Genomic DNA, 26,879 nt, shown 5'->3' with positions numbered 1-26,879 from the left:
AATTTTACTACCTATTGAACCACTGACACCTTATCTATGCTAGCCCACTAACTCCGCACTCTTGTTCCTCACGTGGTCAACGGGTAGCATTCATGACTCATTAAGTGTTACAGCTAGGAGATCATCCTCGTCTAAGAAAAATTCTTTATTGCTTATCTCACTTCAGCACAAAACAACAAAGAGTTAGATTCTCTTGAATTCCTGGATTCTGGATTACTGGGCAATTAACGTGCCAATCAAGCGCTGCAAGAATCCATCAAATGTAATCTCTCTCCTGCATAAAGTTCCATACAACGACCTTATCCGTGTCATTCAAAAAGCCTCTGAAAACATGGACAGAAAGTGGCAATCTCAAACAAGCAACAAATTATACCAGATTGAACAGCCGAAATCAAGATTTTATCAAAAGACACAAAGGAGTTATCCACCCCTAGATTCGTACCGGGCACCCACATTTAACGCATTCTTACCTCCACCAACGTCTTCACCGCCCCTGGAAACTCGGGTTTTTAGTCCAGAAAAACAAGCAAATCAACCACAGAACGCACTCTATGGACATATTACATACGGGCAAATGAGTTGGCTTTCGTGTATCTCTAAAATTTTTTTTTAAAAATATCAGAGAGGGGAGTTGTGCGAGGATCTGTACCAGTGACCTGTACAAATACCACCTCTTTGTGATATTTACGAATGATCTATCATTCACCGAGACATCTACAGTTTTCATCTGAAGTAATTTAAGTGTGCTAACACAAGATGTTGAAAACCTTCAACTATCCATTGATGAATTTTTAATCTGGGCAGCGGCCAACTATCTTAATATCAGTCCAGTTAAATGTTCAACTATGACTTACCACAAAACAAAGATCTATCAAAAAATGGTCAGATAAAACAAATGATTGGGCCATCCTATAAAGTCTCCCTTTCAAACGGTTGCGTGCCGTTTGAAAGGGAGACTGCAGGATAGCTCAATCACTGACCATGTGGAAAAGGTACGGTTTATAATCCCATCAAAAAAGTGAGGAACTTTTAGGGGTTTTTTTTTCCCACGTTGGCCGAGTTAATCGGTTTTCAATTTTTGGCGCTGTAATTGTTTTGGTTGTGACTTTCCTTCTACCAGAAGTGATGAACATTTCTATTTGCTGACACGAGCGCGAGGTCCAATGTGCTTTCGTCCCTCGTGGGTGGTGTACTAACCAGTTTAAAACCTAATATACCTAGACGCTAACTCAGTCTTCTCTTGAGGTTCCCCAGGGTCTTCAGGAGATTGAAATCCCCACACATGACGTGTTTCAATGATTAATGGAGATGGTTAAGCAGCCAATTGAGGAGTCCATCAACTACTTTTGCGTCTGGAACTGGTGGGATATGCACTGCAACAATGTCGAGAGAATTGTTCTGGCCATGTAAACTTGTAAAGGAAGAGAAGGACCTCGCCTTGAGCAATAGTTAATCATTGATTGTGCATTAGAGATTTCCAAGAAGAAAAGAAGAAAGAGTAAAGAAGCAAATAAAATAAATATAATATAAACGGGCGCGTACGTTTCCTTTCAAATCATGGTTAATTATTTACGTTCTGTTATTCTGAATTCTGTATTGTAAGTTGTTATTGGCTATATTGTTGCGTCTGATGTTATCAGCAAAATATCAATCCCCTTAGAAAATTTTCCGATGTCCCCTTTTCAGACTGCAGTGTAATATTCTATTTCCACCAGTGATTGCAGGAACTTCGAAAGTGTTTTTGGACAGGACCAAGTAGTTGGTTACCAGCTATACAGTAAACTGCGTGATCTCTATAGCCGGGTTGATCGTTTTACGGGATGAAAAACTAGTTTCTGTAGGAGAAAACCATATAAATCTCATCAAACACTGACTATATGGGCCACTGTGTGATCTTTGGTGCATTTAGATCAGTTGGAATCTTGAGGCACTTGTAGGATTTTGAGCCCCCCACTGATATAAACTTTTGTGTGCTTGGGCTTATATTTCAAAAATTTTGAAACCATTAAGCATGCTTAAACCGCCTATGCATAAATGTGCCAATGCGTTTGAGAAGATCTCACAAAAGTCCAAATCAGGACAGTAATCGAACCCTGGCCTTTTTTGCAAGATATGAAAAACTGCAGTCACTGCGCTAACTGGGAATACCCTTTCTCTGAAGGGCTCCTAATAACGCAGAAACGTGTGGGGACAATAATAGCATCCTTCATTCATCTCCTGCGATGAGAAAGATGCAATTAGCTACGAAACATGATCTAAAATATCCACCTAGGAAGGCTTGATTAGCAGGCATGAACTGCTGTCTACTTAAAGTGCGATGAGAAACTAGAACTATAAATAATCGTCTTCCAGTCATGTAAGAAACCTCTTTGCGAGGTCATGGAATCGATTCCCAATGCTAATAACCATTTCGATATTTCATTAATTACTCTCCAGATGGCTCTGATGAGAGCAACGTGGAGTTGTTTATTAAGCGCAAGATTGCAAGAACGTGACTGCGCATTACACACACAAGCGTTTTAACCACCCAGTCCGCTTCAACCTCCTCCCGCTCTAAGTCAGGAATTCGCCCTTGGCGAGAGGAGCGTCAAGGTAAAGTCAACGGCAGTCATCTAAGGAAGATAGAGAAGGGGGGAGAGAAGGAAAGAATTCTGAAGTGTATACCTCTCTCTCTCTCTCTTTCTGTGAGAGGTGGTGGGCATACTAAAGAGATAGGTCAGTATTTACGCAATGTTGAAGGTGGTCGCAAAAGGAGACCTTGCGTTCCTATCTTAGGACTGCAGCGAGTGCTGGATCGAAATGAATGGGTGTTTATTGCGTTGCCTTGATCACGCGACACCGAGATTCACAGCCTGCGAGTAAACAGTGTCATCTTGGAAAGTGGTCAAGCCACTCTCTTCGGGCTGCCATTACAGAAAAAGTGGGTGGACATCGACAGATCATAAAATAATAAACAAATTTTTCCAAAAACAACAATCGCCATAATTTTAACATCCGAGTGGAAGGGCCTTTTCAGCCTTCATTCGTAATTTTGTAGCGAGAATTTTGATCTTCATTTTAGAAAGACCCGCCAAGAAAGGGTCCTGTGAATAGCGTCGGTTATGTATGAACACATACACTCCTCCATAACAGTACATTAGTTTCATCCCCTGTCACTCGTTCAACAAGTGGCGAAAGGAATCCACGTGATCACAAAATACAGTTAATGATAACATTCTTGTCAAATGACCAGCTGTGACCTCCTTTGATCTATGAGGTTGTACCGGAATACAAAAGCCCACGCGGGCAAGATAGTTGGTATCATCACTGTCCTCCCCACACCGTACGGAAAAGACTTGAGTTCGAATTCCCTCAATGAGGCGAGGAATGCTTATAACCCTTCTCATTGAGACTGTCACAACCCGACTGAGTTAGTCAGTTTCAGGAGAGGATAGAGTGGTTTTTTCTTCTGGAAACTCAATGTTTTTGTCCAGCGAACAACAAATCGACCACAAAACACACGCAATTTACAGACATATTACATACGGCGCAATATGGCCTAAGTTGTTGATGCGCCTAAAACCCACCAACAGCCAACCAACCAACCGGAGTATAAACAGAATTTTTAAGGGCCCGTTCAACCAAGGCTAACCCATTTCGGGAAGAGAAAATACCTTATTTGGCCAGCGAATATACACGCTCTCTCCTACATCCATAGTACACTGGAGTAATATGGTTTCAGATGCTGATGCGTCGCAAAACTGCCACCATAATGTATACATTATAACACTAGGTGGCAGCACCGATCAGGTTTTCGGTGGCTGTTCAAAAACAGCGATGCAATCAGGGCTGAAAATGAAGGGGTGGGGAGCCGGATGGATGCTAGTTTCTGAGGCTGTGGTGACTGCCTATGTTTACTCAGATTTGGGTCCCTTTTCCTAGAAGTATGTAACTAAAGTGTCCACCTATTTCCGAAAGGCTTACACCCATGGATGCAAACAACAATGCAAAACAGATTTCTGGAACCGTTCTTTCGAAATAGCCACCCAACAGTCTTTTCATTATTGTTCCCTTGAGCTTTCCACTTGGGAAAAAGCAAGAAGTTATAGCGGATGAATTAAGGGAATGATTAAGCTGCAAGCCTCCTTATTTTACCAAAAACTGCGCAATATAGAACGCATGCTGTCACCTCGCGCATTGTCCCGGTGACGGCCAAAGCTCTCTTGAAAACGAATCCAGATGTTTTTCGCTAAATTTAACTCTTCAGCCACTTAATTGCTGAAGGTGTCCATCTGAATGAACCAAATCTCTCTCTTTACACAATTTCACCAGTCTTGAACTTAGTTTGCGCGGTAGTACAGTGGTTATAATCACTGTCCTTCCTACACCGGGTGGAAAATGCCTGGGTTCGAATCCCGTCAAAATGACGAGAAGAACTTTATGTGCTTTTTACTCCGTGACTAAGTTAGTCGGTTCCTCCCCCAAAGAAACTTGGGTATTTCATCCAGCAAAATAAGTAAATCTTTCGTCTTCCCAACCTCCAACCCAAGCACGTACTGCATTCTACGAACAGAATCTGCTGGATTCGAAAACTCTTTTTGTTTATTTAGTGTGTGTGGGTTCAATGATTCTGGTCGTACAGTACAGACACAGCGATGCTCGGTTATGAGCCATTCTCAGTTCGCCCCTGATATTGCTGGACATCGCTAGGTGATGCCCAATAGTATCAACTAGTTACCACTATGGTAATACTATGATGATTCCTCTACTATCCTTCCGAATCAATATAATACTTGTCCATTTTTGAGTCTAGGCAGTTAAGATATAACTCGGTATATCGTGTGTAAATTTTGTGTATTTTATGGTCGGTTTGGATGTTTCCAAGATTGGCAAACTCGGCCTTGATATGAAATTTTGGTATGAACAGTGGACCTGTTCTTTTGACTAGGAGAGTGAATATTCATTCTTACTCGTTCTTACATCTAATGGTAGTACTACTACGGGAGTGAACTATTAATTATATACATTTTACATGGTTCTGAGCCTTGTTAACATGGAAACTTGGAAGCGACATAGGGGCGCCAGCTCTCAGGAGCGTAAAAATGAACAAAGACCTATATTTGCAGACAAGAGGATAATGCCTCTACATGTTAGTAGAAAAGAATGGCATTTGCCTTGTTTGCGTCCCGGCGCATAGAAGTGATGACATTGTCTTGCATGCATGGTTGGGTAAGACACGTTTTGTTCTCCTGTATTATTAAAAACAATTCAGAGCCTTTATAAGGCATACGTGGAGAGAAGTTAAGGTGCTTAAATTTCGGCAAGCGCACAACGCTTGTTTTCTTACACCAAAGCAAAAAGATTATGAAGATTCAGTGTATTGCGTGATTTCTATGATCCGTTTGTGTGTTTATCTGGATGAAAAACCTCAGTTGAATTTGTAGAAAAAAATAACCGTAGGCCATATAACTCAGTCCATTAAACTCGTCTAGGCCAACTAACTGAGCTATAATGCCAAAAAAGCCATAAAATTTCTCCATCTTTTTATCAAATCCCCTAAGGAGCTTCCAACTTAAGCCTTTTCCACGCGGCGTGAAAAGATAGGGGTGTAATATGATTTGTTAAAGATGTGCGTGAGGGTAAATTAAGTTTTTAATATAGAAATTAATCGACAAAAATTCAGTAATTAGTTTAAGGAAAGTATAAAGTTAAACCGAGGCAAGTTTACAAACAACAGCAGGTACGCGGTGAGGCATGAATTCTATTAAATGCTTTAGGCCGATTTGGTCTACTTGTAACCAATCTTCCAGCAAAATATCGCGCAGCTGCGACAAAGTTCAAGAAAGAGGATTTCGTTGCCGGATAGCTCTCACCAACATATCCCACACATTCTCAATAGCACTCAGAACAGGTGAATGAGGGGATCAAGGAAGATGATGGAAATCCGTGTCATGTTGGGTGGTTGGGATCTATCCAGTTATATTAAAGGAGGCAGTAAAGGAAGTAAGCAAACCCTAAGCCATAATTATGAGAGCTTCCTTGGACTCAGGGGAGGTACCCATGGACTGGAGATGCGCAAATGTGAACCCAATTCACAAAGAAGGATCAAAGGGTGACACAAGTAATTACAGACCTGTTAGTTTAACTTCTGTTCTGGGAAAATTAACACCTGCTAAAGAAGCACTGCAGGATCATCTAGGCAACACTTCCGTTATAGTTCGGACACAGCATGGGTTTGTTAAGGGGAAGTCTTGCCTGACCAATTTGATTGGATGCTATGATGTGGTCACAAAGGAATTGGTTGCAAAAAATTATTTTGATATCATATACTTGGATCTTAGGAAAGCTTTTGATACTGTTGCACATGGAAGATTACTGTTCAAATTGGAGCAGTAAGGGCAAAATTCTGCTATGGATAAAGGCATAGTTGAGTGGGAGAAGACAGAGAGTGGTAATCAATGGACATTGCTCTTCGTGAAGTTATTAGTGGAGTCCCCTAGGATTCAGTGTTGGGTCCATTATTGTTTTCTGTATTTATTAATGATATTGATGAGGGTATATATGGCTTAATGTCCAAATTTGCGGACGATACGAAGGTTGGCAGGGTTGTTAATGACACTAATGACAGCACGCTAATGCAAGAGGATCTAGAAACGTTGAGCAGATGGGCTGAGAGGTGGCAACTGTAGTTTAACATTGGCAAATGTAAAGTACTGCATATTAGGTAGCAGTAACCCCAGAGTAATATATCAGCTGTGTGGTACTACACTGACCGTGGTAGAGAATGAAAAGGACCTGGGGATAATTGTACAGTCAGATATGAAGTTTTCTGAGCAGTGCAGACAGGGTGTCAGTAGGACATGGGGGTCTTGTCAATGATGTACAGGAATTTTTCTAGCAGGGATAAGGAGGTGATTATCTCCTTGTATAAGGCAATGGTCAGGCCATACCTTGAGTACTGTATACAGGCCTGGAGGCCTCATTTTAGGAAGCATGTAGAGCTGTTTGAATGAGTACAGAGAAGAGCAATAAGATTAGTGAATGGAACAAAGGGGTGCTCTTAAGAAGAAAGGCTTAAGATTTGCAAATTACAGTGTCTGGTGACTAGGCACCTACGAGGTGATCTGATAGAGGTGTATAAAGCCTTGAATGGTGTAAGCATGCTCAATGCTGATGGGATTCTGCACCTTGCCCAGATTAATTGCCTGTGGGGACATAAATTCAAATTGAGGCAAGCCAGTTGTAGGATAGATGTGCGGAAGTTTGCCTTTAGCCAGCGTGCGGTTGATTGCTGGAACAAACTTCCATCTGTCGTTGTAGTTTACAACTCAAATAAATTGAAGGCAGAGCTTTGGAGCGAATAGATGGGTGAAATGGGATGGTTTTTTTTTTTTTTTTTGGCTGATGCTGTATAAGCTTGCTTTCTTGCATCATATGCCTGTTCTAATGCTAATGTTCTCCGATACAATTCTGACACATAAAGCAGCCATCACCTTCGGGATAAAAGCCTGACATTGCAAGGTGCAATATTCTGACACAAAATTCAGTACGTATTCCCTCGACAATATTCGACCTTCCACCAGTATCAGCGGACCCAATGCGTGCAAAACAAAACATCCCCATACCATGATACCACCTACAGATTGTCTTAACAAAGCAAGCAAGGTTCATTGCTTCGTGGACACTCGCTGCCTACCGTCAGTGCAAAACAAAATATACCGTGATTTGTCTCACCACACGACTTTCTTCCACTCTCCAATCACGATATTCTCAGCATCACTGCAGGCGGAATTTTATGTTTTTTCTCTGAAACAAGTAGCTTCCGAATAGGCAGATACCCAATGCCAATACCCAATTTCTTCAATTCCTATACTGGTTGGAATGTGGCAGTTCTGGGCTTGGTTGAATTCAGATTTATTTGCTGCACACTGGATTTCATATGCCACCGTAGCGAGTAGTCAAGCGAAAGGGCACATAAACATGTGCCTTGAGTGATTGGCATTCAAGCCCGTGAATGTTGAATACGGTGCTGCAAACTTCTCTGACCGTGTGATCGTTCCGGAGTATTAACAGAAAATGTATTTTATTTATTTTTTTTATTTTTCCATACAGTCCTCCTTAGAGTTCGACGGCTCCTCTCTTAAAGTATTATTTCTGCACCTCATTTACGCCTTTGAGACGTGGAAGAGCCGCTGCTTTCCAATCATTAACACCCTTTGAGCTGGATACTTTTGAGAAACCAGCTGTCTTTCGTTTCTTAAATAGTGGCTCCTGCTAAGCGCGCACCCACAATAAGACCTTTTTCAGAGTCTGATAGATCATGCGTTTTCTACATTCTGGCTTCAGATTAGTGCAGTCGAACTTCCTGTGCAATCTATATACTCAATGAGGTAACACACATCATCACCCACATCAGTTTTCTTTGCACCTATTTGCATTTTTTCTGTCTGTGACTGTCTGAATACATTTTTTTGTGTGTAATTTTATGCTCAACAAATAGTCAACGTTTTAGAATCCCCTTTGGCTTCCGTTTTGGTGTTAGCAGTTGCAAATTATGCAAGAAATTTTACCTGATCCTTATACAGCATCAGGTAAAAAAAAAGATACCTCCCATTTCACCTATGCATTTCCTCCAATAATTTGCATACTCGTTCCCTGAATTTATTTAAGCTATCAACTTCCCCAACAGATGGAAGTTTGTTCCAGCAATCAATCACCCGCTGGCTAAAGGCAAACTTCCGCGTATTCTGCAACCGTCCCTCAGTTTGAATTTGTGCCTCCTCATGTGTGAGCAAGTGGAAGGGAGAATCCCATCAGAATTGAGCTTGCTCAATTCACTTAAAGCCTTAAACATCTCAATCAGATCATCTCGCCCGTGCCTAGAGTCTAGATGCTGCAATTTCCATATATTAAATGGCAGGGATCGTCATCACTATTCTACTCAACAGAGATTAACCCACAGTCCAAGTAGAGCTCATAGAGAATAGAGGCCCGTTCATTTCTTTTCCTTAATTGCTAATTCCTAATAATTTGTCCACTGAGCGTATACAACCTGCCTTTCTCTCTCTCTCTTTTAAAATATTAAACAAGTTACTATAGCAGCTATGTGTGCCAGTAAAAGGGAATTTGGTTTGCTAACAAGAACGATTTTAGACTTGTTTTCAACAAATAGCAATCAATTTTATTTTTTGTTGATTTTCCCTCCCGTTCTCTTCAGTCACTAACGTTGTTGACCTTCTGGCGTCTGTGACGTTTCACAATAAACATATCTATCACCAAATGCATTAAACATTCCTGCATTCCTAAACTTTCAATGAAAAGATAACCGGTGTTTACGATGGAACTTTCAAAAAGATATACGACTTTGAAGAGTACTTAAACTTTTTACAGTTTTTTCTCCACCAATGGAAGAGGCAGATTACTCCACGCGAGTTACGTACGTTTGTTTTTAGTTCTCTGTCATCTCTTCTCCATTTTGATAAAAGGCCATACAATGTTACCTACATAACATCCCCCACTTCCTGGTTTAAAAAAAAAAGCCACGCACCCTATCATTAGATATCTATCAAAGTAGCAAAGCAGGAAATCCATTAAAGACGGCGCTGCAATCTGTTTCGCGTTCGAATTAATCGGTGTGATTGTAAGGATGGGAGGAAACATTCCAGCATTCCAAAGATAACTGCGAATAGCCAACACGTGTAGATGTAAACAGGATTGCACGGATTACATGCTCCAGAGAAAGTAGGCGAATAGCTCCAGATAGGAGAATATTAGATATGAATTGTCCCTTCATTCTTTTTAACAAGAAAATTAGAAATGAACTCGTTATCCAAATGATTATTTGTGATGCTTTTGAAGTTCTTTTATTTTTACTCTTGGCTACAACTTCATCTTTCTCTAAATTATAAGTTTGTAAGGATGATCTAATCTGCCACTTCTTTTCTCATAGAATCAACGCATTCAAGAACAAATATTTCGATACGAATTCGGCAATATCAGTAGGGCATTGCTGCTGTTTACTTATGATGGAACACCGAGGCAACTCATCAATCTCATTCTTTTCAGAGCTGGAACACAAAATGTAATGCTCAATTCTATATGCTTTGTTAGAGTACGAAATCAATCGTTGGTTTTTGAATATTACTTACTTTTTCTTCATAGACATTTCAAAGATAAAGAAAGTTAGAGAATTAGCTAGCTGAAGCTAGTTGTTGTTGCTTCTTCAACAGGGTTTTAGGAGCATCAGTTGAATTTATTGTCTGTAAACTGCGTGTGTTCTTTGGTCGATTTTCTGTTTGCTGGACAAAAAACTCGAGTTTCCGGGGTGGGGGGGGGGCATGCGAACCTCGCCTTAAACCGATTAACTCAGCCATTGTGAAAAGAGGCTATAAAAATTCCTTGTCATTGACAGGATTCGGAACTTGTCCATCCAATGTGGGAAGACTGATTATAACCACCGTGTTACTTAACTGCGAGGGCCAAAGTAATAGAGCTTGAGTGATATTCTGCATCCCATATTTTCATAATTTTCAAGGGACTTGTCAATTAGTTTGTAATTTTCACTCTTAATCTTATCTGAAGCCTATTCTATACAAGGCGAAACGACTGCCAGCCATTTCACTCAGCATCTCATTTTGTCTTGCAGTTCTTATGAAGCCAACATCTGCTTTACTTCTGGACCAATAAATATGCCACCTTTCACTTTTGCATCAGACAATTTTAGAAACATAGATTATTTATTCTTGATGCTGTCACTTTGAGGACTAAATGCATTAGCAATTTATTTGACCAGCCTTGGCTTGATATGAAGTGATGGAAGCAAGTATGTTTCTTGGAGCACTGTGTGCGTCGGACTGCAATTCAGTTCTAGCAGACCACTCTTTTCTTTTGTCGATCCACTGCCCTGCAATCCCAGTGGCAGAGAAAACAATGGAACTTCGTAAAACCACCTTATAAATCTAGAAGGAACCCCAGCATCTTGAAGTCCCCATAGACATCCCATTTATGCTGGTCATACCTAATATTTTCTAACACGTGCTTCGCATTTCTGTAACTTTCTTTAATATGAACAGAGTACACAACAGGAACATATGAATGTGTATTCCTACTCTGAAGCAACATAGCTTTCAAAGTTTCAATTGAATTATCTACGAAAATACGCCACTCTTCTGGGTTGTGATTAATATCTTCTGCATGTGGAAATCTTGCAGCTGGGCAAGATCCAACAGATTATGCTCTTTTAAACGAGACGTCAGGCGCTCTGTACAGGATTTGGTTAGATAAAAATGCTTCACTAAGCCAACCAACCCTTGCTTAGGAAACGTGATTTTACTTGAACAGGCCTTTGAAGCATAATCCCAATTATCTTGCTCATCAGATTCATCACCCATTTTTGAAATTCTTCTTTGGAAAGCGCTCTAGGAGCTGGAAGGCATTCACTGTGTTGCACTGGAGCAATGGAGGAGTATGTTGGGATACACAGCGTTTTTATCGTCAGACAAAAGTTGATACATACACCAACCAAAAGTACTAGTCGTCGTGATGGTTTATATCCTCTCTCTTTCCATATTTGAGGTGTAGCAAAAGGCATACACCTCTACCACGAAACCATCTTTCTAATGTTGACCTCCATCTAAGAGAAAATATGAGGTGCTCACAACTCATCTTCATCACCCACAGGTATTCTAGATTAGGTTTCCTATTTTGGTGACACCAACGATGTTATTTCTCCTGCTGTAGACTTACGTGATATCCAAAGATATAGCAGAACGAGTCTGAAGATAACTTACACATTTATTTGGTCTCTCAATTATGCAAATACAGAAGGGTCATCACATGTATCATGTATCATGACCATGGCATTGATTCGCATTTATGTAAAACATAGAAATACCTAACATTTTGTTACATAGTGCAATTCATTGACCAATAGAATCAATTAAAAGACACAAAATGAAAACAGTTCAAGTAGTATTCTCACTGCGGCAATATTTTTGTATCCAGTAAATAAATTAACACCTGTTTCAATCCTAAACCAAATAAAAAATGGCATTCATAGCTTTCAAAGATTTGCATGAATTTTGAAATATTTCTACCCCAGTCTCAGTTTTCCGTTTAAAAAAATGCATTTTTTCAACTAATTTGTATTCTTACTTAAACTTGAAGATACATTACGAGGGAAAACTAATAAGTAATAATGTTTAATAAAACTAACTTTACTTTTTAACCACTCCCTCCCAACCAGCATAACCACACTTTCAGTTTCATCTGGAAAGAAATTGAAAAATTGGATTTAAACAAAACTGCGTTACACTTTCAGCTCCTTTCGTAATATTTTAAAAGAAATCTGTGAGCAGCACAATAAGCCCCAGTTACGTTTTGTTTCTGACTGTAGTCAACTATGATTGAGGTGTATTCATTGCAATTTCTTGCATTCCAGATCGCTGGGCGGCTTTAAGAAGAAGGGTTGTGCGAACTTTTTCTCTAGCGAAGATTCGGTTCAAGGTCCTAGGACAACTGAGTACTGGAGAGCTGAAAACGATGCTTGAGAAAACATTTGTATAATGAACGATGTATCAGGAACGCTTAAGTTGATTCTCCAAAGGGGAGAGAGAGAGAGCGAGCTTGTTGATAAATTTTTGATCCACCGACACGATTTCAAATAGATAAAACTAATACGCTACAGCTACTGATAAAAACCAAGAAATATTTACCACAAAACAATCAATCGGCATGAAATAATCGTTCCAGATTGATGTCTCAGGTTAAAAATTCATATTACAAATTCCTGTTTTAAAATTGCAAATTCTTCCCTCTTCTTACACTGCAAGTTTCATTTATTAATTCTTACATTTTAAAATCGTTCGGCTTATATTAATTTCCATTAATTTTGTTAATTTTCCATTTCTCTTTTGTCCAACAGAGGGCGTAATCTACAGGATATCTATCAAGTAACTCCCATTTTTTGATTTTGTTTAGCAACAGAAGAACAACATAAATTGGAACAGTGTGCGCATTGCTTGTAGAATATTTAATGACATTACATCCGTGGCAGCGGCAGATTCCAACATACGATTTTGTATATTGTCCAAAGATACCGAAAGAAGTGGTACCTAATTGGTCCCGGCCACTTCACAGGAGTCTGATCGTCCAGCCACACACGAATGGTTAGTGAGACATATTAAGGGGCTCCATCCTGCATGAATATCAGTTGGTGAGATTTGGACACGCTCTTGGATGTTTAAGCATCCAGCCATTGTTCGCATGAAAAATAATAAAGAGGAAATTATTAAGCTTCACATCAATTACTAATTGCCCCTTCACATTCACATTTCAAATTAATTTTGACAGAAAGCCAATTGCAAAGCTCCTGTGAGTTAAAATGTCCCAGCTTAAATTACATTTAAGCTTATTTGCGATTTTCTTCAACGTAGTCCTCAACATTTGACCTGTTCTAATAAACAAGTTTCATTCTCGTTCCCAGAGCACGTGTGAAAAGTGACTTCATGCAGTCATGGCGTGTTACGCTTGTACCTTGGCCAATGGGTTCTTTCCCCCCTTCCATCCCGCCACCCAACCGCGGTCCAACTTCTTTCCCTGAGTGAGGGCGATCAATCTGATGGGCGTCCTGATGGGCGTAGTAAAAAAGTACAAAAGTTAATCGCGTGGAGTAACTTTCGCAGCTGCGACCCGATTTATTAGTCTCAATGAAGGGGCAACTGGAAACCTCCTTGGTCAATACTGTACTACGACAATTACCTTTCTCCGCAGCGTCGGGCGTTGCTCCGTCCACTTCGTCATCCCGGAAATATGGATTGTCGAAGGCATATTTCGCTTCATTTCCGGCTGTTTTTTTCTCCGATTCCGAAGTTTTTTCTTCTTCAACGGCTCCAGTGTCTGAAATGATAGGAAATACATCAGAAAAAATCATTTTACTATTAAAAAAACATATTTTAATTGAAAAATTGATTTCCTGAACTATTTAAACTTGAAAACGAAGTCCAAAAACACGTTCGAAACGTTTGCCATAATTGTGCAGGATTGTTCAATTATTTGACTTTTTCTGAAATTATTCTTCAGACCCAATGAACAAAGAATTTTTCTCAATATTTACATTGTAAGAAGTGTTTAATTTTAACTTGAATTTATAGAGAATTACTCTCCCCCTCAATTTTGATCGAATCTCTTTGTGAGCAGGGAGATTTGAGCCTGTCAGCCACGCTCCAGGGTGCGTCCCTGTTATTTCTACAGACATGCTGTTGTTCAAGGTTATTAAAACAATGCTATTTATTAATAATAAAATAAATTTCCTTTTCATTCTAACACGAATAAGGTCAGATTAGTTTATTATAGTATAGTAAGATTACAATTAGATTACTGTAGTTTAGAATTACACTATACAGTATCTGTATTTGAGTTTGTCACAGACATCCTCTCAGGTATGCCAAGCTGTGCTTGCTAAGTGGGAGTTAAAATGCTGATGGAACTGATATTCGGATGAAGTTCATGTCAAGGGGATCTAATTTCGGCAAAGTTCGGTCGGTCTGTGACAAATCCTCTGCTTGCACCTTCATGATGGTGGAACTATTGGCAACCCTGAGTACAGCCCCATGTGCAAGTCCTTAAATACGGCACTTAGCAAACTGCAGGTAACCCCCCAGCTACGAACCAACGTAAGCAGGGATCAAGGTATGGCGCCCACATCAAAATCCTTGCGGCACACACACACACACACGCCACACAGAGGAATGCCACCCCCCCCCTCTGCATTAACAAGCAACACTACGTGGTAACTCGTTGTTGTTGTAGGGTTTTAGGAGCATCAGCGACTAAGGCCATATTGCTCCGTATATATTGTGAATTGCGGGGGTTCTGAGGTCGATTTTCTATTTTCTGGACGAAAAACTATGTTTCCGGAAGAAAAAAACCATGCTACCCTCTCTGATTAACTCGGCCACGTTATGAAAAAGGTTCATAAAAGTTCCTTATGTCATCGATGGGACTCGAACTCAGGTCTTATACACCCGGCGTGGGGAGGACAGCGATCCTACCAACTGTGCTACCACGAGGGCTGGTAACTTGTAAACTATCTAAAAACCTAAATAATCGACAGCATGGATTCCAATAGTGTCGATCCACTGGTGATATTGTGGCTTATGTTAACCATCTATGGACAAATTCAATGTAAACGTTGGTGAAACTGAAGCAATTGCTCGACATTTCAAAGGCTTTTGTTCTGTTTTGGCATAAAGGTCTTCTAGATAAGCTTCCACCTTAAGGTTTGGTTTGCCAACTATTTTTTTAATTGGGTATGCAGCTTTTTCTCTGACCTCAATGCGGATGGTAGATGGCCCTCTCACTCTCTCTTCTAACTTCTCCACTAATACTTGTGTGCCCCAAGGTTCAGTTCTTTCTCCCACTCTTTTCTACTTGCATATTAATGACCCTCTTCTATTGACGGGAAATCCCTATCCATAGTTTTTCCGATGATAGCACATTGCATTCTACTTTTCAGTTTGAGAAACCTTGCCCTGCACAAACAGCTTCGACTTCTCGAATATCCGCTACCAATTCCTTAAATGCCGATCTCCAGGTAATTCTCCAGTGGGGCAAAGGCAACTTAGTTGATTTCAATCCTTCTAAAACTCAATCTTGTCTTATATCTCGCAAAAAGGATTCTTCTGCTCCTATGCTTATCTTTAGCGACACTCCGATTTCTAGGCAAAAATGATATATCTCTTTTGGGGATTACCACGACTTCTAATCTCTCTTGGCACAAGCACATCACAAATATTGTTTCCTCTGAATCTAAAAAACTGGATATTCTCTTTCCCTCTCGTAGTTCCTTTTTTCTAGACAGTGTTTACTCTATACGGAGGGTTGATTCAGCCTTTTGATAACAATTTTGACATTAATCCTGCTTGTGACGTACGGCAGCAATGTAAAGTTTTTTTTTTGGGCAGGCACAGTCCCAAACCTTATGAACAGGTGCAAGAGTTGTAGAAGTTGTTTTAATGTCGACATGCCTCGGAAATTGGATCCATGGTTGGAAGGTTACATAACCGCGCTTTCCGAAGAAGGGTACAGTTATGCGAAAATTATTTATATGTGCAAGTCGAAAAATTTTAGGGTATCGAAGTTTGGTATCCATAAGGTTTTGAATGGCAAAGGAAAATTCCGCGAAGCTGCTGCAAGTGGGCGGAAAACACTGAAGAAACTGCAACCTGCTCCAAGTTGAATGAGGGAGGTAGAATGAAAAGTGCAGTCGCTCCTTGTCGGTGAAAATCTAAAAACCCAAAGAGCTATAGCGTTACGTGTGGGAACCTCCCAGTCGACCGTGTGTCGCATAATCAACGAAAATTTGCAACTGGAGAAGAAGAACAAGGCCTGCGTACACCACCTAGGAGCAAGGCACATTGCAGAGCGGCGGATCAATGCTCGAAAACTCTACGAAAAATATGCGCCATGCCACACCACCCGATTGTTCGAGACTAGTTCGCGGAACACGAGGAAGACTTCCAGATATTGCCCTGGCCTCCAAATTCTTCAGACATCAATCCCATCGAGCATCTGTGGTTTGTGTTGGAGCAGCAACTCCAATCTGCGGCGTCTCAACCACGGACCTTACAGGAGTTAAAGGATCTGCTGGTTACGTGTTGGTACCAGATACCACAAGACACATTTAGAAATCTTGTAGCGTCCATGCTCGCCGGGTACGAGCTGTTTTGGCTGCACGTGGAGGACCAACGTCATATTAGGTAGGTGGTCATAATGTTTTGGCTCATCAGTGTATTTACTGTGAGTGGTATAATTATATAAATAAATTTTCTGTTTATACTCCGGGACGACTACACGGTCAGTGGAGTTTACAAGAAAGAAAGAAAGAATACAAGAAACAGTACCGTATTTAGCAGCCACGGGCTTCAATCCCGGTCACTCAAGACACTCAAGGTTTCTCCCGGTCACTCAAGAAATAGAAGTATTTTGGAGAAACCTAAACAAGTACTGTATTTTGGGACAAGTATTTTGAAGAAATAATTGCCCCAAATACTAAATATTTGTCCAAAAAGTTCCCTTGAAAATAGTTCATGGTCTCGGACTACAATACTCAATTTTGGTGAAGACTCTGTGCCAAATTTTTCAGATGTCCCTTTGGACATTAAGGCCCTTTTACTAACAGAAATCCGTTGTTTAATGCTGTACGAACTTGTACCCGTCATCCGAAACGAACACAATATTTCAGAAAAGGTTTTTCTTAAGGAAAGTGCGATTACAGAACATCTGCAGTGCTCTTGCAGAGTGCCCAAGTTCAAATTATAGGGTGTATATCTGTAGAGGGAAGGGAGGGGAAGTACGCAGTCCAAAACCTTGGTGTTTAAAAGTTATAATAAAAAACAAGCTTATCTGGGCTAATAATGAGGAAAGGAAACAGACACTCGAAAACGCAGATAATCCAAAATAATTTCATTTTGAACTGCCACATGGGTTTTTGTTTGTTCGATCATTTGTTAGCCCTGTGCTATATTGGCACAGGGCTAACAAATGTGTTAGCCCTGTGCCAATATAGCTAACAAATGTGTTAGCCCTGTGCCAATGACTCGAGGAATCCCGAATGATAGTATTGCAAGGTGCTGTAGCAAACTGAGAGCGGAGGTTTCGGTAGAAATGCAATAAAAATGAATAACTTTTTCGTTTATTCTCAGGGATGGCGAGAGAGAGTATATAAGAACACTACCATATTTAAGTCACGTGGGCTTGAACCCGAGTCAACCCAACCGTGGGTACTAGCGTATCGAGAATTCTTGGATTGGGAACATTTATTATAAGTTCTATTTTTATATTCCGTAAGAGCAGGGTCGGGGAAAGGCTATTTGGCGCCTATGCGAGCCCCTTAGACATATACTCCTGGTAAGTATTGATAAGTTCGTGGCGTGAAATGTTCTTTTAATAAAACACTTCCTGAGAAAGTTTTATTTTATTTTTAACATACCGATCGTGCTAGCTATGCCTCCTTTCATTGAGTTACGTTTTTACTTAGATTAGGTAATTTTATCTTTTGTTCACAATTTTTGGCTCCCCCAATTTTGGAGCCCTGAGCAACCATCTAGTCTGTTGGTGAATAGCGCAAAACACATGCACCTGTGCGCAAGGCTGTCCCTGAAAGGGTGCACTTTTAGACACTTGCCGGAATAAGAAGAGTTGTTGAATGTTTACAGCACGTGTCTTCCGAATCCTCACGGCCATTCCGAAAAAACGGTCCTCTAGAACCTCATAACCATTTCGGCAAGGCCGCGACGATCTTGAAACAAGATTTAGTGTTGTGAATTTAGTGAACTCTTTATTCCATAAATTGACACAATGACAAGGCTTTGCCCTTGCAGAGGGAAGTAGTCATGTAAGTCAGCTATGAAATGTTGTATCATGGTCCTGTGCGTGCAATGGACTCAGTCCTGGAAGTTAATTGTCAAACCACGTATATCAATTTGTGCAGAGTATCAGAATTTCACGAATTTCTTCCAATAAATATACCTTGATGTAATGATATATCGTGATGAGCACGAAGAATGTCAGGTTTGTAGAAATATGTACCAACTTCCCAGCTCAAAAACTAAATTGATCACTATAAATAAGCAAAGAAGTAAAACGTGAAATCAGTCGGAGGGCAAAACTTTTGAACTGTTTTGAACTTATAAGGGCGATGTTATTGTTTTAAGTACAGATATCGTGGGTTTGTAAACGTCTGTAACGCTAATTGAACCCTTCAGCATGATTTACTTCACGAGCTCAAGATTGAAAATATAAATCGCATAAGTCTGGGGACTATTTCATAACGTGATTGCTTCAGTGGGACTGATCTTCCTTCAGCCTTAATGAAACTCACTGTTTCTGCAGCCAATAGAACAGAGCTCTCCTCATGAGTCTGAGATCAGGGTTTGTGGCGACATTCTGTCTGCACGTGGCAATCGTATCACTCGAGGCGGCGCTGCCTGTCAAACTGGTTATCGAAATTCTGTGCCAGCATTCAATATTCTCAAATACAGACGGGGTGCATTGGTCTTGGGGACCATCGCGGTTCACTGATTTTAACTAAAAGTACGGGGACAACGGACGAAATTATATTCCCAGCGGGGTAATTGCAACTTCTGATGTGAATTTGCTTATTAGCTTTCCACGATAAGTTATATCTCGCCTTAAAATGGGCTTTCTGCATCCTGGATTCTTCTATAAGACATCCCATATCTCATAGGAAAATCCAGCAACAGGAATCCTAACTTTTATTAAGGAATATCAATAAAATTACAAATTACCGTAGATTCATTACTTGAGCTTCCCAAAAATTTTGTCAATATCTCAAATTGATAAAATCGGAGAAACGTGAAGCTTAATTAAGTAGAGGTGGCGCCACAAGCAGCCTGTCAAAATGTGCCTTCAAATGTGCACAAATGCGTTCGTTTTGGAGAGTTATTGTAAATCAACATCGCATCCATTCGTACAAAATCGGAGAATCAGAATAATTGCCGAGGTAGCGTTAGGCGTAACATTTCAACATGCGGATATTCTGGACAAGAAAACTTTCGCAGCTGATGATTGGTTTAATCGAAGTGGATCTGACAACACCAAAGACACCCTTATATAAGCTACTAAAAATCCGTACATACTTCAACAGGAGCTGCTGTGGCATAACGCTACTCCATCATCGGGCCTACTTTCTTTAACGAAGAAAATGAGAGCTACAATAAGAAGGCTTTTCATCTTCAAACAGCAATCCCAGATCAGCGTATCAACCGTGTAGATGGTGGAGAACGAAAAAGATCTAGGAGTAATTCTGCGGTTTGACATAAATTTCTATGGGCAATGTAAGTAAGCAGAGTGCTAAGACAACTCATGGGGGTTCTGTCAATGATTTACAGGGATTCTGCCAGTGGTAGCAAGCAGGTGATTGTCCCATTGTATAAATCATTTCTTAGGGTGCAGTGCGTTCTGCATACAAATTCGAAAGCCTCGTTTCAGGAATAATATGGATCTGTTGAAATGGGTGCAGCAGAGAGGAACAAGATTAGTCAGTCGCACAAAAGGGTACACATACGAAGAAATTGCGGCATCTGGAGACTAGGTCTGCAACGAGATCTGATTGAGGTGTTTAAGGATTTGAATGGATTGAGTAAGTGCAATGCTGATGGCATCCTTTCTCTTACGAGGCATACACGCACAAAGGGAGATAAATTTAAATTGGAGATGTTTTGAATCCTTTTAAAAGAATATACAAATTATTAGCACATTCATTTACCTCCTGCAGAAATTTCAGCACACAATTATCGAGTCTGTTAAAGATATGAACGCGCAAGGGATGCTTCAGCGAGCTAGAGAACAGGGTTCTACGCATGGAATAAGGGACAATTTGGGCCACCTCCTGGTTTACAGCTCACAATCGGGTGGCGGTGACACGTCGAAAATTCTTCGGTGGGCCCAAGCTTTTAAAATCACATGGATTTCCTTAATGGTACTGTTAAGGGAATACGTTGGATGAAGCCAATATTTGCTGATGATTTAAAGGTCAAAAGTATGGACAGCGACCAGAAACAAAGCCATTTTGCTTCAAAATGACTTAGATGGTAGCAGATATAGTCTAAAAATTTGCAAGTTGTTTAATGTTTGAAATAATGTTATTTTGCACCTAAGGAACAGAAATCTAGGAGTTACTTATATGCTGCGAGATAGGATTAAAAGTGGTTCAGGACGAAATGAAGTTCCAAAATGGACTATGATGGAATCGGATTTTAAATTTACCATGCAGTGTAACAGGCAGTTAGGAAAATGCGTCGGGTCCTTTGTGTGAAGGACTTTTACAAGAAGAACGAGGTACGCCATTGTCCTTTTGAATGAGACGGCGAGACCACCTTTTAAATATTTTATTATGGTTTGGAAGAATTTTAAACTTCATAACCAACGTTGTTTTTAAATTTGCCGCAATATATAAATTAAAATATAAATATTTTTAGCTTGTTCTCTGTTCTGAGGAGTTTTGGTCCATTAAATATTCATAGGTTAGTGCAAATGCATCATTTTAACATAGCTATCTACCAAAATAGTTAAATTAATTAAATTAATTAATTAAATTGGGATCGTTTTGGTTATATATCATATTGTGACTGCCTTCACAACGAGTTGCCATGGAATTGTACTACCTCGAATAAATAACACTTCACCAGTGGAGAAGGCTATTGTTATTTATTCTCAGCGGATACCACCGCCCATCATACTTTATAGTCTATATTCATTATTAGTATCGAATTATTTTTGATCTTAGTGTGCGCTCACATGGTTTATTATTTTAAATCTAGTTTATCCTGTGTTATGTCTGTATTACGTTATTATGTGTGTTCAAAGGGTGATTTCCATGTTGTGGGTAAGTTCTATTGTCTGATAAAAACTCCATAATGAAATTAAAAGAAAGATAAGCAGCTATCGAATACACAATTCATGGAGCCAATTTCTATATCCGCTGCATCAAGTTCCATTGCATATACCTCTTCCACTGCATCTCGCTCTTCCATTAACGATTCACCCCCGTTATCTTCTGGAGTATATCAAGCCTTGTATATGCCTTTGTGGGTACCACATTTGAAATAATCGCCATTCTCCTCACACCGGGTGGAAAAGACCCGAGATCGAATCTCGTGAATAACGCGAGGAATTTTGATGGGCCTTTATGAAAACGTGACTGAGTTAGACGGTTTTCAGGAGAGGCTAGCGTGGTTTTCCCTCCGTGAAACTCTTTTCCATCCAGTACACATGAAAATCAACCGCAGAACACACATAAATTACAGACATAATATTTTCTGCGCAATTTGGTCTAAGTTGCTGATGCGCCTAAAACCCTTCTACAATTATTTTCAGTATGTTTAGTACCTGTAAGTATTTTCTACTTGCAGTTATGCTGATATCAAGGAGTTGCTGGTTCTGTAATGTCCGCGTTGGTGAGAGTTACTTGTAATTTAAAAAAAAAAAAAAAAGAAAAAAGGGAGCCCCCTCAAAGCATCTTCGTCCTTGGCTTTTGGATTGAAGCCAAAATCAAATAAAGTATCTATAAATCAATATGATTTCAAATGGATCAATATATTCATCCATTTGAAATCATATATTTCACGGTTCAATGTCAATTAATTTCTAGTTCATAGGAAAAAAATCTGGTTGGCCACATTTAGATGTCCTCTATAGTTACACAAGAAGTTAGGTAACACATAGACAAAATAACAAGCATCTTCAAGGCGATTTGATTTTGATTTTTTATTGACACAGCATTTCGCTGGATCTATTAACTGTGATTAAACAGGGCAGCCAGACAAGGTTGATCTGTTTGTTGTTAGGAAATATATCCTTCAGGTAGAAGAGGTTACTCATCTTTAGATGTAGGAGAAAAAATTGGTTGTCTTAATTAAGAACCATTCTTGGACTTGTGATCAGATCTTTAATATCGGGAGTCACTGACCGTGGTTAAGATTTGGGTCATCGTATGGAAGTTTGTTGTTACGCATCATCTTCATGGTGGTGACGCTGAGGGTGGCATTCAGAAGAGACCTGAAGATGGTCAACCTCTACCCTTCATTACCCCCTCTAATCCTCGAAACACCACAAGAGTTACGACTTGGTTTCTGACCATGCTGTATCGAATATTGTCGGGAAGATGGAACCTCTCTCTTCAGGGTTTGCCGATCAGCTGCACAAATGTTTTTACCCATTTGGAAAAGCCCTGAAGTTTATTTCCCTCAGTTACCTTGGTCCGTGATGTTCGAAAACTTTTGAGAGAATACAGTATGTAACACCATCGGTATGCAAAGGTGTTTATATCGATTACTTAAAGTTCCATTACAACACTTGCATTTAGTTGAAAAATAAGGTTTAAATGGTAGTTTTAATCCAGTTTATTAAATCATAATAAACTATCATACAACCTTTAATGAATTCAAAGGAAAATTTAAGTCCTGTAATGTCCCATCACTTTATTTACGAAGTTGAGGTCACGGATGTTTGTTATGAATTCCACTAGCCACAGGCAAAGAATCTTGTTCATACTCTTTCAAGCTGTGAACAGCTGACCACATCAATAGTGGAAGCCTCGGGGGTGTTAGTTGCTGATGATGGAAAGAACATGACTGCAGGGTACCGATGCACCACATTTACCCCCGAATTGGTAAAATATAGAGGACAGGCCAGCCATTCACGTGTGAAATCGCTATTAACGGCACGCTCTGGAACTGTCGGTGGTTTCATAATCTGGTGTTTTATGGTGATAACTGGTTATGCATGAGGGTAACTCCTCGACTATTCAGGCTAACACACCGCAACATGGAATGACAGAAAGTTCAGCATTTACTTTATTGCGGGTAACTGCCGGTCATTGATATAAGTTTAATAATTGAGAATTTTTATAAATGACTTGAACGTTCTATATTCTCCTTGTACTCCACATACCTCAGCTTTCAGAGGACAGAGTACCCATTCCTCAGAAGGGGAAGCTGGGTTGTTTAGAAAACAGTAATGGTTGCATAGTTTTTCATATCGCGAAAAGAAAACACCGATTGTAGAAAACACGCAGGTCTCTAACCTGCGTGTTTTCTACGATAAGCATTTTAGATAAGCATTTTAGTAGTTTCTTAAGCAAAATTCGAGCAAATTCCAACAAATGCTGGAGCTTCTCCAAATTTTTAAAGAGATCACAACTTCCTATTATCAATATTAAGGAATTTAAGCGGAAACACAGAAGTGAAAGGACACATCTGCCTTTAAAATGTGTTGGAATCTCAATATGAGGAGGGTTTATGAATAATTGCAATTGATTGATGGACCTTTTTCACAACGTGGCTGAGTAAGTCTATCTCAGGCGAGGGTAGCATGGTTTTTTCCCAAGGAAACTTGGGTTTTTCGTACTGCAAACAGAAAATAGACCTCAGACTACGCGCAATTTAGACAATATACACGGAAAAATATAGCCTTAGTTGCTAATGCTCCGAAACCCCAACAAATGTTTATACCTTTTTAATAGAAATGTCTGCGTTCCCCGATGTGAATCCGTATTTGATGGCTACAGGGACAGAAATGTCCATAAATTGCACAAAAGACTCATTTCCTTAAGCAGAAATCTAAGTCTGGTCTTGCCTATTGCTATCTTTAACTTTTCCAACGATGTGCGCTATCACGTGGCATTCGAATAACGAAAAACGTCTTAGAAATCGAATAACTTTTCGCATCTATAGGTCTACTGACTCTGATGAGTACAATGAACAGTTGTGCAGAGAACTAGTAGTTCAGTAAATCAGTGTCTTATAATGGGGAATTTTAACTTCCTAGGTATTGACTGGAACTTGTGGGTTGGTCACTCGCACACTGGCAAGGCTTTTATGGATTTACTGGATGATAGTTTTTTACAGCAGCATGTTCGAGAGGTAACCAGAGGGAGTAATACTCTTGATCTGATATTCAGCAGTTCATGCATTAGGAATCTGCAGATAAAGGAACCACTAGGTGACAGTGATCACAGTGTACTGATGTGGGATTTACTTAAAGATGTAACTACCATCAAGGCTAAAGGGAAGGGCTTTTGCTTTTGTAAGAGTGACTGTAGTGGTCTGAGACAGTATTTAAATTTTATACGGTGGGACCAACTGATGATGTTACCAAAAGCAAATTCTAAATGGGAATCATTTAAGGAAATAATCTTGAAAGCCACCAGACTTTTTGTTCCAACTATGAAATATTGTTCAAGGTTTAGGCCCAAATGGATGTCAGATGAACTAATGAGACTCGTGGCAGAGAAGAAAAATGCATGGGATGCATATAAATTATCAGGCGACAAGAAGCCCATGGCAGATACAAGCTAGTCTGTAATCAAGTCAGGAAGGAGATTAGGAAAGCAAAGGTAGATTATGAGAAATCTTTCGCAAAGGATGCAAAGAAAAACAGCAAAGACGTCTTTCTTTATATAACTCTAAAAGGAATAGGATGAATCAAATTGGTCCACTTAATATCAGTAGTTTGAGTGTTGATGATCATTCTCAGATAGCTGCCGAACTAAATGAGTATTTTGCATCCACATTCACACATGAGGAGTTATTCAAGGGTGAGAGTGCCAGATGTTTATCAAACTCTAACAGGGAGTTAAATGATTTTGTAATAACTTAGAGCAAAGTGGAGGAGAAATTGTTGAAGTTAAACATAAGAAAGGCACCTGGGGTAGATGAGATTCATCCAGTTATATTAAAGGAGGTGGCGAAGGAAGTAAGCAAACCCTCAGCCATAATTATGAGATCAGTGTATGGCCTCCGTAGCCGAGTGGTCATAAACGGGAGTGCAGTAGCACATGCTCTTTGAGTAGACCGGGGTTCAAGCCCCTGACTACTGAATACGGTCGATCTGCCAACCCGCACAGGACCAGCGTGGCAGATTATGGTCCATTTCCCTCGGCATGAATTGTTGAGGAGGATTCCATCCTGCAGTGGGTTGATAATGGCTGCACTTTACCTTGGACTCTGGGAAAATTCCCCCATGGACAGGAGATGTGCAAATGTATCTCCATTTAACAAGGGGGGGGGGGATCAAAGGGTGACAAGACTAATTACAGACTTGTAAGTTTGACTTCTGTTCTGGGGAAAATAATGGAGTCACTGGTTGAAGAAGCATTGCAGGATCATCTAGACAAGACTGCAGTAATAATTCAGACATAGTATCCAATTTGATGGGATACTATGACATGGTCACAAAGGAACTGGATGCAAAAAATAATTTTGATATCATATACTTGGATTTCAGGAAAGCTTTTGACACTGTTGCACATGGAAGACTACTGTACAAATTGGAGCAGGATGGCATTAAGGGCAAGTTGCTACAATGGATAAAAGGTCCATTGTTGTTGTGTATATTTATCAATGATATTGATGAAGGTATATCAAGCTTAATGTCAAAGTTTGCAGATGATACAAAGTTGGCAGGGTTGTTAATAACAATAATGACAGTATGCTGCTGCTGCTACAGGATCTAGAGAAGTTGGGCAGATGAGCTGAGAAGTGGCAACTGAAAGTTAACATTGACAAATGCAAAGTACTGCATATGGGTAATAGTTACCATAGAGAACTGTCCAAACTGGATGTGTTACCCTCAGGGTAGTGGAGAATGAAGGAGACCTGGGGGTAATTGTGCAGTCAGATATGAAGTTTTCTGAGCAGTGCAGACAGGCGGACAGACTTTATCCCCTTGTATAAAGCAATGGTCAGGCCACACTTTGAGTACTGCGTACAGGTCTGGAAGTCTCATTTTAGGAAGGATGTAAAGTTGCTAGAACGAGTACAGAGAAGGGCAACAAGATTGGTGAGGGGAACAAAGAGGTGCTCTTACGAAGAAAGGCTTCAGTTCTGCAAATTGCAGCGTTTGGAGACTAGACACCTGGGAGGTATCTGATTGAGGTGCATTAGGCCTTGAATGGATTGAGCAGGCTCAATGCTGATGTAATTCCTCTTGCTCAGATTACAGACCTGAGGGGGCATAAACTGAAATTGAGGAGACAGTTGTAGAATAGATGTGCGGAAATTTGCCTTTAGCCAGCGGGTGGTTAATTGCTGGAACAAACTTCCATCTATCGTTGTGGAAGTTGATAGTTTAAATAAATTCAAGGCAGAACTAGACAAACATTTGGAACGAATGAATGGGTGAAATGGGAAGGTTTGTTTTTTCTTTTTTTTAGCTGATGCTTTAAGCTTGCTTTCTTGTATGATATGCCTCTACTAATGCTAATGCTAATTTCTTCCCATGTACATACACACTGTTAGCTGCGCTGCCTTTTTCAAATAAGAAAACATGCGATCTAATCTTGACTGGTGGTTCAATTGGTGGTTCATCTAGTAATTCCA

The 26,879-nt window shown here is 40.0% G+C and overlaps 1 protein-coding gene across 1 annotated transcript in view; it reads right to left on the bottom strand.

Annotated features, from left to right (window-relative positions):
- LOC150085105 (uncharacterized) overlaps positions 1–26,879 on the bottom strand; it is a 121,252-nt gene that overhangs the window by 26,599 nt on the left and 67,774 nt on the right. The window contains exon 2 of the mRNA XM_090376788.1: positions 13,738–13,875. Within this exon, the coding sequence (XP_090232914.1) occupies positions 13,738–13,875 (138 nt within the window). The remainder of the gene's footprint in view (positions 1–13,737; positions 13,876–26,879) is intronic.

This window comes from Mastigoproctus giganteus, chromosome 6 (genome assembly GCF_048544385.1).
Source record: "Mastigoproctus giganteus isolate SK-2022 chromosome 6, ASM4854438v1, whole genome shotgun sequence".
Taxonomy (NCBI): domain Eukaryota; kingdom Metazoa; phylum Arthropoda; class Arachnida; order Uropygi; family Thelyphonidae; genus Mastigoproctus; species Mastigoproctus giganteus.
Note: the sequence above shows the minus strand (reverse complement) of the source record. Positions and strands in the feature narration are given on the sequence as shown.